Below are 12,706 nucleotides of genomic sequence, written 5' to 3'. Positions count from 1 at the left end.
TCAGTCGACCGTTTGTGGAATTTTACAAAAATTTTTACGTATTTGTGTTAAATTTTGGCCAAACACTCAGCAAATATCATTGAACAAGTACCGAATCTCCCTGATTTAGATCCATGTGAATTTTACCTTTCTTCACACTGAAATATCCACCTCGGGGAAAACGCTTCGACTCAATTGATGATCTAAATGATGATGATTGATCAAAACAAATTCGACGCGAGAGTTGAAGCCCATCTCGGAAAGTGCCTATAAAAAAATGTTTTGACGATTGGGAGAAGCGTTGACACATGTGCCTCGCTTGAAATGGGTGTTACTTCGACGGCAATAAAATAAATTTGAATGATGATTGAAAAATTTTTGTTTTATTTATAAATTCCGGATACTTTGAAATGCCATGAGGGCACTATTTGTGCAAAGTTTTCTTGTGATAACTTCATTCATTTTCATTTCTTAACTGTAAAGTTAAATATTCAGATGGAATTCAAATGTTTGTTTTGTGGGAAGTAGGCATAGTTATCATCCCAATTCGCTCATTTTCACAGTGTTTAATAGTAACATAAGTCTCAACTCACACATAAAATTTCGCCGAAATTGATCAAGAAGTTTCTGACCCATTTTTTACAACCGTGGTTGTGAAATTTAATATTTTCTGCACATTTACTCAGTGAGTTATGGTAAGTTTTAAAGATAACCGTTGCATAGGGAGTGAGCGTCGTTATTATCAAATTTTAATCATTACTCATGTAGGAAAAATCGCTTCTAATCAGTAAGGGCCACGCCTACTTTAAGCTATTTTTTCCGACAAGTGTCCCTTACGACTGCAATAAAGTATATCAATTAAATGCTTCTTATCTTAATACTAAGCCCACCGACAATTCTTATATACCTATTCCTTACTGCGGCGGGTACAGCGTCGAATACTTTCAGAGCTGGAGTGTTTTCGTCCATTCGGATGAGTCGTTCAACTCGTTTCCAATAAAATGGGGCAAATGACAAACAAACAGTTTCAGTTGTTTACACAACGAAACTGCAGACCGATCAAATTTATTGATTTTCGAACTTACATGTTCAATTGTTTGCTTGCACAGCAATGTTGTAACCTAATTAATTTTGCTTTGTATACAACAACCAAAATTCATTGCAATAGTAATTCGATACTTCCGTTTTTGTTTATATTAATAATTTTGGTGCAACGATTGATTTCGTTGACTTAATTGATTTCACAAACAAATGAATGAGTTCAACTGACGTTCTGCTGAGTCTGCATTTGAAAATTTAAGAACCATATAAATATAAGTAGTTTTTAAAGAATGTAGTCAGTTCTTAAGAACCAACCGAAATGAAAAGTTCTACAATAAAGAATTTTTAAATAAAAATTTAAACCGTTCGGAATTATTTACGAAAGTTGCGCGCTGTCTCATCGTTCCATCGAATGCGATATTCGCCGTGGCCAACGCGGAAAGGGCCGTAAGTCTTTCGCAGAACTTTTCTCTCAAATACTCTCAGCGTGAACTCATCAGCTGTTGTCATCGTCCAAGCCTCTGCACCATAAAGCAGGACAGGAATTATGTGCGTCTTATAGAGTTTTGGTTTTGTTCGTCGAGAGAGTACTTTAGTTTCCAATTGCCTACTCAGTCCGAAGTAGCACCTGTTAGCAAGAGTTATCCTGCGTTGGATTTCCAGGCTGAAATCGTTGGTGGTGTTTACACTGGTTCCCAAATAAACGAAACTATCTACAACTTCAAAGTTATGACTGTCAACAGCGACGTCAGTGCCATGTTGCGAGAGCGACGACTGCTTGTTTGATCACAGGAGATATTTCGCCTTTCCCTCGTTCACTGCCAGACCCATCTGCTTTGCTTCCTTGTCCAGTCTGGAGAAAGCAGAACTAACGGCGCTAGTGTTGCGGCCGATGATATCAATATCATCGGCATACGCCAACAGCTGTACACTCTTATAAAAGATTGTAGCTGCTCGACTAAGTTCTGCAGCTCGAATTGTTTTCTCCCGTAGCAGGTTGAAGAAGTCGCACGATAGGGAGTCACTTTGTCCGAAACCTCCTTTGGTATCGAACGGCTCGGTGAGGTCTTTCCCGATCCTGACGGAGCTTTTGGTGTTGCTCAACGTCAGCTTACATAGTCGTATTAGTTTTGCGGGGACACAAATTCAGACATCGCGGCATAGAGGCAGCTCCTTTTACTGATGTCAAAAGCAGCTTTGAAATCGACGAAGAGGTGGTGTGTGTTGATTCTCTTTTCAAAATTTGACGCATGGTGAATGTATGGTCGTTTGTTGATTTTCCAGGTATAAAGCCATTAGTGGTTTAGATGTACGTGCGCTCCGAGGTCCTAACATCGACTCGGACCACTATCTTGTTGCAGCAATTATTCGCACCCGCTTCTGTGCAGCAAAAAACGCACGCCAACAAACACAAGGAAGATTCGACGTCGAGAAGCTGCTATCGCAACAGACAACCGAACGATTTTCTACTCGGCTATTGATATCATCGGCCTCAAACCAAGCGCCGTTACTTCTGCTTTCTCCAGACTGGACAAGGAAGCAAAGCAGATGGGTCTGGCAGTGAACGAGGGCAAGACGAAATATCTCCTGTCATCAAACAAGCAGTCGTCGCTCTTGCGACTTGGCTCTCACGTCATTGTTGACAGTCAAAACTTTGAAGTCGTAGATAAATTCCTCTATCTTGGAACCAGTGTAAACACCACCAATAATGTGGGCTAGAAATCCAACAGCTACGCTGGCTAGGTCATGTTGTTCGAATGGACGAAAACACTCCAGCACTGAAAGTATCCGACGCTGTACCCGCCGGGGGAAGCAGAGGAAGAGGAAGACCGCCACTCCGTTGGAAATACCAGGTGGAGAACTACCTGGCTGCGCTTGGAACATCCAATTGGCGCCACGTAGCGAAAAGAAGAAACGAGTGGTGCGCTGTTGTTAACTCGGCTATAATCGCGTAAGCGGTGTCGACGCCAATTAAGAAGAAGAGGAAGATAATTTTTGATTTATAAAAAAATTTTAATGAAGTTTCGTCCAAATTTTTTTTTATATAATTTCTAAATTTCATTATAAAAAAAACCAAATGATACAATTTTTATACAGAATGTTATGCATACATAATATACTCTATTCAGCTTCCTCACATTGTTTACATATTATTTTAGTCTGGGATATGCATTTGCCGCAAACATACTTATTATTTTTCGCACTTCGAACAATTCATAGTTGTTTTACAAAAATTGATTTGACATGTTTTTCGTACATACAAATCAGAACTTGAGGACGGTGTTGGTAATAGCTTTTTTCCCGTGATTTTATAAATACTTCTCCGAGTTCTAAGGCTAATTGGATCAAAAATTCTGGCGTCGAAATCGATGTTTCCACGCGTTGTTTCTTTGTAATTTAATCTAGCTACTTCCATAATACTACAATTTTCGACTTCACGCTGTATATTTTTGCCATCTGGTCTGCCACATTTACACCAAATTTTGTACAATTATAAAGTCTTTTTTCGGCTTATTTTATATTACATTGTCAAAGTAATGTAATTTGATTTATACAATATGCTTGAAAATCTGGCCAATTTGTCTTTTCTGTCTTTGGCTACCTCTTTCTTGTTTCCACGAACTGATCCAACAATTGTAGTTTTTTTGAAAGTAACATCTAAGCTAATGATATACTCCTGGAAAAATTATCCGTTGTTACGTTCCTTCCGGATCCTGTGAAAGTTTTCCATCAGGTTTAGGACAACGAACTCCTCAAGTTCCCAAATAGGGAAACCTATTTATTATGTACTTACTATTGACGTCACATGCCACCCAGAACTTTATTCCAAATTTGTCGGGTTAGTTTGCCATACATTGGGTAAATCTACACCTAGTCTTTAACGGAAACAACTGCTCGTCAACAGCAATGCAACAATAGATCAGGTTTATAACAATTTTGTGAATTTTCAATAAATCGATCCCGAATTGTAGTATCATGGCAAATTTATTGGTTTGTAAACGCTGACTGCTTTCGATCTTCTTATCAAATCGTATAAACTTCATATTAGCTTGTCAAAAAAGTCTTGCGGTATTTCCGCTAGTTGGCGCTGAAAGCGCGTAGTTCTAGTTTTATTCGTCGCTTCGGGTCATGCTATACCTTTTTGGAAAGCTCATTTCACGCGATAACACGTGATTGATTGTCGTTTCTTTTAAGTCGTTCGTGAGTTATAGCGTCGCAAACATGGAGCAAAATAAAGAGAAAATGCTGCATATTTTACAGTCCTACTACAATAAAGGCAAAAATGCATCTCAAGCCGCCAATAAAATTTGTGCAGTTTATGTACCCGACACAGTTTCCATTTCCACCGCACAACGATGGTTTCAACGTTTTCGTTCTGGTGTAGAGGTGGTCGAAGATGCGCCACGCTCCGGAAGGCCTGTCGTCGAAAATTGCGATAAAATCGCTGAATTGGTCGAAAGAGAGCGGCATAGTAGTCATCAAACCGTTATAAACCATTTCAAGAAGCTTTGAGTCACTAAGAAGCTCGAAACCGAACCGAAAAACCGAGTAAAGTCGTTTTGGCTCATTGTTTTCGAAAAAAGCAGGTCCCTAATTTTTATTTCAGAAATATGAGATATCCAAATTTTTTGCCTCATATATGCCACGAGCAAATAGAAAATGCTTCATCTTCTGTACATTTTATAATATTATTTCCCACCGGTCTTATTGACCGATAATGGTAGGCCACGTAACAAATTTTTCTTGGAAAATTGAAAAAATAACTAAAAGTAAACAATGAAAAAAATGCTTGTGTTATATGCATACTCTACGAATTGTCATACAGTTTCACAACGGTATTATAACGTTTAAAAACGGATAAGCTTTACAAAAATTTGAACACGGTCAACTGTACCGGTACTGGTAGGTTCAGTGTTAATTAAATGTTCACTTATGAAACTTTTTATATTTTCGTTTATCGATCCGATTACGCCCATCAAAACCGGCCACCATACATTTCCACTCGTGGCAAAGCTTACCACTGAAAATTTTCAAGTATCATTATTATTACGTAATAAATTAAAAACTATAATTATAAGTAGATAATGTAATTTATTTTACTTCTGCTTACTAAAAAATTAACAAAAAAAAAAAAAAATTAAGAAAGTAAAGGAATGAAACTGACCTCAAAATTTTAAGAAAGTATAGTGGTAAGCTTAGCGTGGCCATGAATGTATACACATATGGTATGTAGCAAGTTTTGTGAAGATATCTCAATGCTTATTCAAGGTACTGCCTGAATGGATAGACAGCCACTTAAAACATCTCGTCAACCAAATCATTTATTTACTCTATATATATATCATCTAGATTTGGGTGATACAAACAAACGATAGGAGTAAAAGGACAAGTAAGGAAGGGCTAAAGTTCGGGTGTAGCATTTTCGTAAATACTTAAATTAAAAGTAGGAGGGAATGCAGTCGAATGTTATTCGAAAGAGATTATTTCTAAATTTCATTGAGATGTCAATAGATGCGGTATTAAGTCAGCTGGAGGTTCCAAAAAATTTATGTTATATAAGTGGAGGTTAAGGGAAGTGTTACCCCGAATCGCAGTCATATGCACGGAGGTCCACATCACGTCCTTCAAAATTTATAGCCCGATTTCGATAATATTTAGACATAGACATTCCACGCCCACAAAACTGTATGAAACAAAAACTTATGGACTAAACACTTAATTAAGGAGCAAGCTTTTTTAAAATAAAAATATCTTCTCAACCGCTAAAGGTATATCAACTAGAAGTCGCTGTGAAAATGGGTAAATAATAACCAAGCCCGCCCCCCTATTAATGGGTTTATCTAAAACCAATAAGCAAATGCGCTACAAGCATTTAATTCCACAACCACGATGGAAAGCGGTTATAGAACGAGGTGTAAAAATTTAACAAGAGGCGTGGCAATACTCTTAGGTGAAACCTATACCTCAAGAACTACTTCACCAATTTCAACCAAATTTGTTTTATAATATTATCCATGCATTATTATTATACACATTAAAAATGGATGCAATCTAATAACAACCACACATAGTTTCCATAAGCCAAAAATTTTAAGTTGTCAGAATAAAACTTTACACAAATATTGCTCTTCCCTTAGCGCCTTCTAATTGTGTATCCTCCTGCATAAAAAAGGTGTGATCAGCAGTTTACTAAAGGGTGATTTTTTAAGAGCTTGATAACTTTTTAAAAAAAAAAAACGCATAAAATTTGCAAAATCTCATCGGTTCTTTATTTGAAACGTTAGATTGGTTCATGACATTTACTTTTTGAAGATAATTTCATTTAAATGTTGACCGCGGCTGCGTCTTAGGTGGTCCATTCGGAAAGTCCAATTTTGGGCAACTTTTTCGAGCATTTCGGCCGGAATAGCCCGAATTTCTTCGGAAATGTTGTCTTCCAAAGCTGGAATAGTTGCTGGCTTATTTCTGTAGACTTTAGACTTGACGTAGCCCCACAAAAAATAGTCTAAAGGCGTTAAATCGCATGATCTTGGTGGCCAACTTACGGGTCCATTTCTTGAGATGAATTGTTGTCCGAAGTTTTCCCTCAAAATGGCCATAGAATCGCGAGCTGTGTGGCATGTAGCGCCATCTTGTTGAAACCACATGTCAACCAAGTTCAGTTCTTCCATTTTTGGCAACAAAAAGTTTGTTAGCATCGAACGATAGCGATCGCCATTCACCGTAACGTTGCGTCCAACAGCATCTTTGAAAAAATACGGTCCAATGATTCCACCAGCGTACAAACCACACCAAACAGTGCATTTTTCGGGATGCATGGGCAGTTCTTGAACGGCTTCTGGTTGCTCTTCACCCCAAATGCGGCAATTTTGCTTATTTACGTAGCCATTCAACCAGAAATGAGCCTCATCGCTGAACAAAATTTGTCAATAAAAACGAAACGAAACACATTTCGAACCGAACACTGATTTTGGTAATAAAATTCAATGATTTGCAAGCGTTGCTCGTTAGTAAGTCTATTCATGATGAAATGTCAAAGCATACTGAGCATCTTTCTCTTTGACACCATGTCTGAAATCCCACGTGATCTGTCAAATACTAATGCATGAAAATCCTAACCTCAAAAAAATCACCCGTTACAAGTTTAATGTTTTGCAACACCGGAAAGTTTAATCTTTTCAAATTGCTACCACCCCATTACAGTCAAACTTAGTCCTTCCTAACTTGTTTTTAATATTTTGATACTCTTATTACATACTTATGGTATATATAAGATTAGATATAAAAGGAAAATAAACTTTATAAAAGGGTAAAATTACATATCTACATATATATGTGCATATATTTTTCAGTGCTGATGGTCATTATGAAATCACCCTTTTGACAAAAGCAACTGTCCATAGTAGTGGGATTGTTATGTGGCAACCGCCTGTGGTCTATAAATCATCTTGTTCAATCGATGTTGCACATTTTCCATATGATGTTCAGACATGCATACTAAAAATAGGAAGTTGGACTTATGATGGTTTTAAGGTGCTCGTATATTTTTAAGACGTACATATATTTATACATATTCATGATAAGAACATAATGATGAGCTAAGCTCAATAAACTTACATGTGGAAGAATAAATAAAATTGTACCCCAACTAAATAAATACGGATTATATTTAAAATTCTTAACTAAAATATAAGAGAAAACCCTCTCAAACTTTTTGACAAGTGTAAGGAGGAAAATTGTAATATATATTCTAAAGAAAACTACTTAAGTCAAAATTATAAATTTACCCGAACTGTTTTAGTATTGTAATATGAAAACTGAATTAAGTTTATCCCAATCCCAGAGTATTTTATTTATCTATTATACATTAAACTGGTTGAGCAGTTATTTGATACTACTAAATCATTTGGCCGAATTTAAGAAATGTAAGAGTTAAACCTTCAAATTTCAATAAAAATATTAGGAACAAGTTCAAAATGTAACCGATTATATCACACTCTCGCATTTAACAAGATTCAAGGGCGGAGGATTACTTTCGGGTATTGCAAAACTTTATATTAAACAATTAAGGAAGGGCTAAGGGCTTTTCATTTTAAAAATAGTTGCGATAGAATTCAACTTCATTATTCGACGAAAACGTGAATGAATTAATAGTTATTATGAGATTTGGTATTTTATTAAGTTATATTATATGATAGGCCTTAGACTCAATTAGTGAATAGCGAAAATTATATAATATAATGAGATATATCTGACGCAAATTTAATTGAAGATGATAAATTTAATATTATATATTGAGGTGATGCGCAAAACGCTAACATAAATATAATAATTGATGATATTAGGGATATGAAATTGAGACCATGGATTAACCAAGTTTCTGTTGAGCGTAAGATGAAATTCCGTGAGAGCTCTTTTGATTGGTTCAACAATTCGAACTTTAGTTCATAGATTTCAGCCATTGTCAAAATGCTCTTGTAACACAGTGCATTGTCCTGATGAAAAAGGATATTTTTCTTCTACAAACCGGGTCTTTTTCCACGAATTTTTTCCTTCAACTGGTCCACAGTATTGCAATAATATTCAGATTAATTTGTTTTACCGATTTTCAAGTAATCCACAAACAAAATTTCTCTCGTATCCCAAAAAGCTGATGGTTATGACCTTCTTGGCCAAGTTCCGGTCACGACCTCATTTCGAACCCGAACAACCAGATTTACATCAGTCTTTACCTTACTCTTGTTTCGATTCAGGATCATGGTGATAGAGCCAAGTCTTATCCATTGTGATGAATCGACGTACAAAATCCACTTTATCCTGTTTAAAACGCTCCAAATGTTTCTGAGAATGTTAGCGAATCCGTCACCCATTGCGCACACAGATTTCTAGAACCCAATCTTTCTACTCTAGGTGAACACTAGTACACTAGTACATAATAATACACTTTTAACATTCATTCGTGAATTTCTTCTGGTGCTACACCTTCAAAAAAATAAGAATTTTATCTCTGCACGATATTAAATTTTTTCAATTGAACAGCCTGGTATGTGATTTCCCTCCTACCATGTCGGGTGTAAAATTTAATGTCTCTGGCATATTTAGTTACTTATTTATCGCGCTTTTAGTAGGTTTTAACAATACTGTTACATGGGGTGCGAGGGGGATTACATATCTTCCGATTTCATTTGTTTTCACACCGTCGGTAGGGGTTTTTACAACATTTGCGCATGACGAATTCGGTTAATTTAGCTTTGGTGGTTTAGGAGATATGTGCATTAAAGTTATTAGAGGGCGGGGCCACGCCCACTTCTTAAAATCTTTTCCACCGGATCGCAATCCCCTGTCATAAATAAAGATTGTATATCTTAAGGCACTTTATAAGTTTTCGGTTAATGGCGTGTTGTGGGCGTGACTGGTAATTTTTTTTTAATAAGGAAGGCGCATACCAAGTTTCATCACGTTATCTCACTTTTTACTCAATAAAATTATGGTATTCTTTTAACTTAAATTGACGATCATGAACTTACTTAGCTTTTTTTTAATACATTTTAATCGCGTCAACCCAAATTATATTGAATCATTTGAAAAATATATAAAAATAGTTTTGTCCGCCGTGTTAAATTTAAATATCGGAAAGATCAATGTATAAACCTTAATGATTGAGAGAGCGGGAGAGTTGATTAGGCCAGTGTAATTGTTTTTTGTCTCGGGTCATAGAGAGCTAGAAATCATTTTGCTGCAGCACATCCTGATAAACAACAATGCGTGTCTTGTTATTTTCTGCGTAAATAAGAAGTTTTCCTGTTCTGGACACACGCCAGCTATCCACGTACAGTGTGAGAAGAGGGGTGCCCTGGCGAATGCCGCCTACTTTTAGAGTTTGTCCTTGATTTTTATTTATTGTGGTAGAGAAAGCCACTTTTTAACTGGAGATTTTAGCTTGTGGTTATAATAGATAATTTGGGTATAAATACAGTTTTTCCTTTGGGCTTTCCAGTAAAAATGGTGGCCTGGACGATGTGCCGTCTTACACAAAAATTTAGTTCTACACTGAAAAAAGTATTATGGAAATGGTTAAATAAATAAACTATTATTCTTATCACCTAAAAAAAACTATTATTCTTATCACCTAAAGTGTTCTAAGTGCCTAGTTGTTATAATTAAGTGTATAGAGTCCGCCGTAGACTCTAATGAAGTCAAAGAAGCATTGGCATTGCGGTTTTGGTATTAAAACTGTAGTAAACACCACCGCCAATGTTTAAAATTGAATAGTTGCCGAACTCTAATCAACATAAAAAAATTGAAACACGCCTATATATGTTCTGAAATATTTGCTGCATCGTAGAGTAACTGTTAAAGAACTACATAAAATAAATAAAAATAATAATACCCAACGATTACCCTCCTACCGCCCAACCGACACGAGGGCGCAATCCGCGAACGAGCGGAATTAGTCGAGTCATAAAAGGCAAGAGAGTTTTAAGCGTTGCGATCTTAAGCAAATTAAATTAAAGTTTATAATTTTTAAATGTTACTTGTTGAGGGTATATAAGATAATCTTTTAATGGTAAAGAGTGAGTCTGTTAGATCAAATGTGCTGGAATGAGAATTGAAATCGGAATGGTTCGTTTAACCCAAAATTTGTAAATTTAAAAATTTAAAAGTAAGGGTCTAAACTGCCTGGTAGAGCGATCGGGGACGTTAAAATTAATATCAGATAAGAGAGATGGACTACAGACTAACCCATTCATGAGTTTTACAAGAAATATTATACCAAGCATCTCCCTACGACTAGCGAGTGTCGGGAGATTTATAAGTTTCAAACGGTTAGTGTAAGGGGGAAGATTTAAACTGGAATCCCAATGCAAATGATTTAAGGCAAAAAGTAAAAATATTTTTGAACGGACTCTAACTTATCTAGATGGACTTGGTAACTAGGGTTCCAAATCACAGAAGCATACTCTAATTTAGGCCTCACCAGAGATGTAAAAAGAATTTTTGTGGTAAACGGATCTCTAAATTCTTTAGACCAACATTTAACAAAACTAAGAGCGCCTTTAGCTTTAAAAACCGTGGAAGACGCGTGAAGATTAAAATTGAGTTTGGGGTCCACAGTTACTGCCAGATCAACGAAATTGCTTACTTGCTCCAACCTAAACTTTTGTATTGCGTATGAAGTAGGGTCTACAGATCTACATACGTGAAAAGCACATCGTTTTACATTTTTTAAGTTTCAATCGCATGTCATTTCCATCACACCAAGAAATTAGGTTGTTTAATTCAGTTTGCAACTGACATCTTTCGCTGTTTGAAGTATACGTTTTAAAAAGTTTTACATCGTCAGCATATAATAAAACTTTTGAAAACTTAACAATAGATGATATGTTATTAATAAATAACAAGAACAGAATTGGACCAAGATGGCTACCTTGTCGAACGCCTGAAGGAACATTGATTATGTCAGAAGAATAATCGTTAAATATGACTTGTTGCATTCTATTACTAAGATAAGAAGCAACCCTTTTTATAAATATTGGTTGAACACCAAGAAGATCAAGTTTATTCCAAAGAATTGAATGGGATACTTTATCAAAAGCTTTACTAAAATCTGTGTATATAACATCAGTATTCTTATTCTCCCTAAAGCCCGTTTATACATGTGATACAAACTCAAGCAAACTAGTAGATTTTCCTTTACGAAAATCGTGCTAAGAACAAGAAATTAGTGGAGAGATCCGGAAGGTTATGTCGTCTGTTATAATTGCTTCAAAAAGTTTAGGTATTGCGGACAACTTTGCTATTCCCCTAAAGTTTTCAATAGATGACCTAAATCCACTCTTATGTAAAGGGATTATAAATGACTTTTTCCATATGGATGGAAATAAGCCTTGCATAAGAGATGAATTAAATAGCTTTGTTAGTGGTTGGTATACATATATATTTGGAACATTTCTTAAGAAAGCATGAGGGAATCATATCTGGGCCATAATTGTTCTAACTTATTTAACTGATATAAGACGTCTGCTTCGGAAGTGGTAGGTGCATTATTGACAGAAATCGAACATAATTTGTGCTGATGCGGAACATTTTTTGGAGATTTTGGGGAGTAATTGTACTTAAAGAATTCGTCGAGCATATGTACATATTAGAAATGGTGTGATTGTCATACATACGAGACTTATATTTCATAGCGGACGGAAAATTAGAAATCCTGTGTTTGGAGTTGACGAAACCATAGAACAATTTTGGATTACGTATAATATTATATTTTACTTTATTTATATAATTATTATAACATATTTTGTTAAGTTCAGCAAATTGTCGACGCAATTTAGAATATTTTGAATAGTCAGCAACTAAACCAGTTTTTCTAAAAAGTTTAAAAGCACGAGATTTTCTATTTTTTAATTTACATAATTCTTTCGAAAACCATGAATTAGGACTTATTTTTTGAGTAACAACACACTTCGGAACATATTTTTCGAAAAAGTTTAAAATAGTTTCATTAAAGTGGGAAGCACTAAATTCAATATTGCCACTGTAGTCTGGCCAAGTTACTTTAGAAAGTTCGTTATTAATCTTCTTAAAATTAGCTTTTGCTAAGTTGAACCGAAAACAAAGGCCTTGATATGAAAGAATGATACGGGTCCTCTGTGCGAACCAAAGGATCACATCGGACAACGGA

General features: G+C 35.8%; 1 protein-coding gene across 6 annotated transcripts in view; it reads left to right on the top strand.

Moving 5' to 3' along the window:
* Positions 1–12,706, top strand: part of LOC105222584 (acetylcholine receptor subunit alpha-like) — a 374,463-nt gene that overhangs the window by 221,185 nt on the left and 140,572 nt on the right. Inside the window, exon 5 of one of the 6 annotated variants that reach the window (XM_049450051.1) lies at positions 7,374–7,554. The exons of the other annotated variants lie outside the window; for them this stretch is intronic. Coding sequence (XP_049306008.1) covers positions 7,374–7,554 — 181 coding nt within the window. The remainder of the gene's footprint in view (positions 1–7,373; positions 7,555–12,706) is intronic. 6 annotated transcript variants of the gene reach the window in all.

The sequence above is a fragment of the Bactrocera dorsalis genome, chromosome 2 (genome assembly GCF_023373825.1).
Source record: "Bactrocera dorsalis isolate Fly_Bdor chromosome 2, ASM2337382v1, whole genome shotgun sequence".
Classification (NCBI taxonomy): domain Eukaryota; kingdom Metazoa; phylum Arthropoda; class Insecta; order Diptera; family Tephritidae; genus Bactrocera; species Bactrocera dorsalis.
The sequence above is the reverse complement of the archived record's forward strand: the minus strand, read 5'-3'. Positions and strand labels throughout refer to the sequence as shown.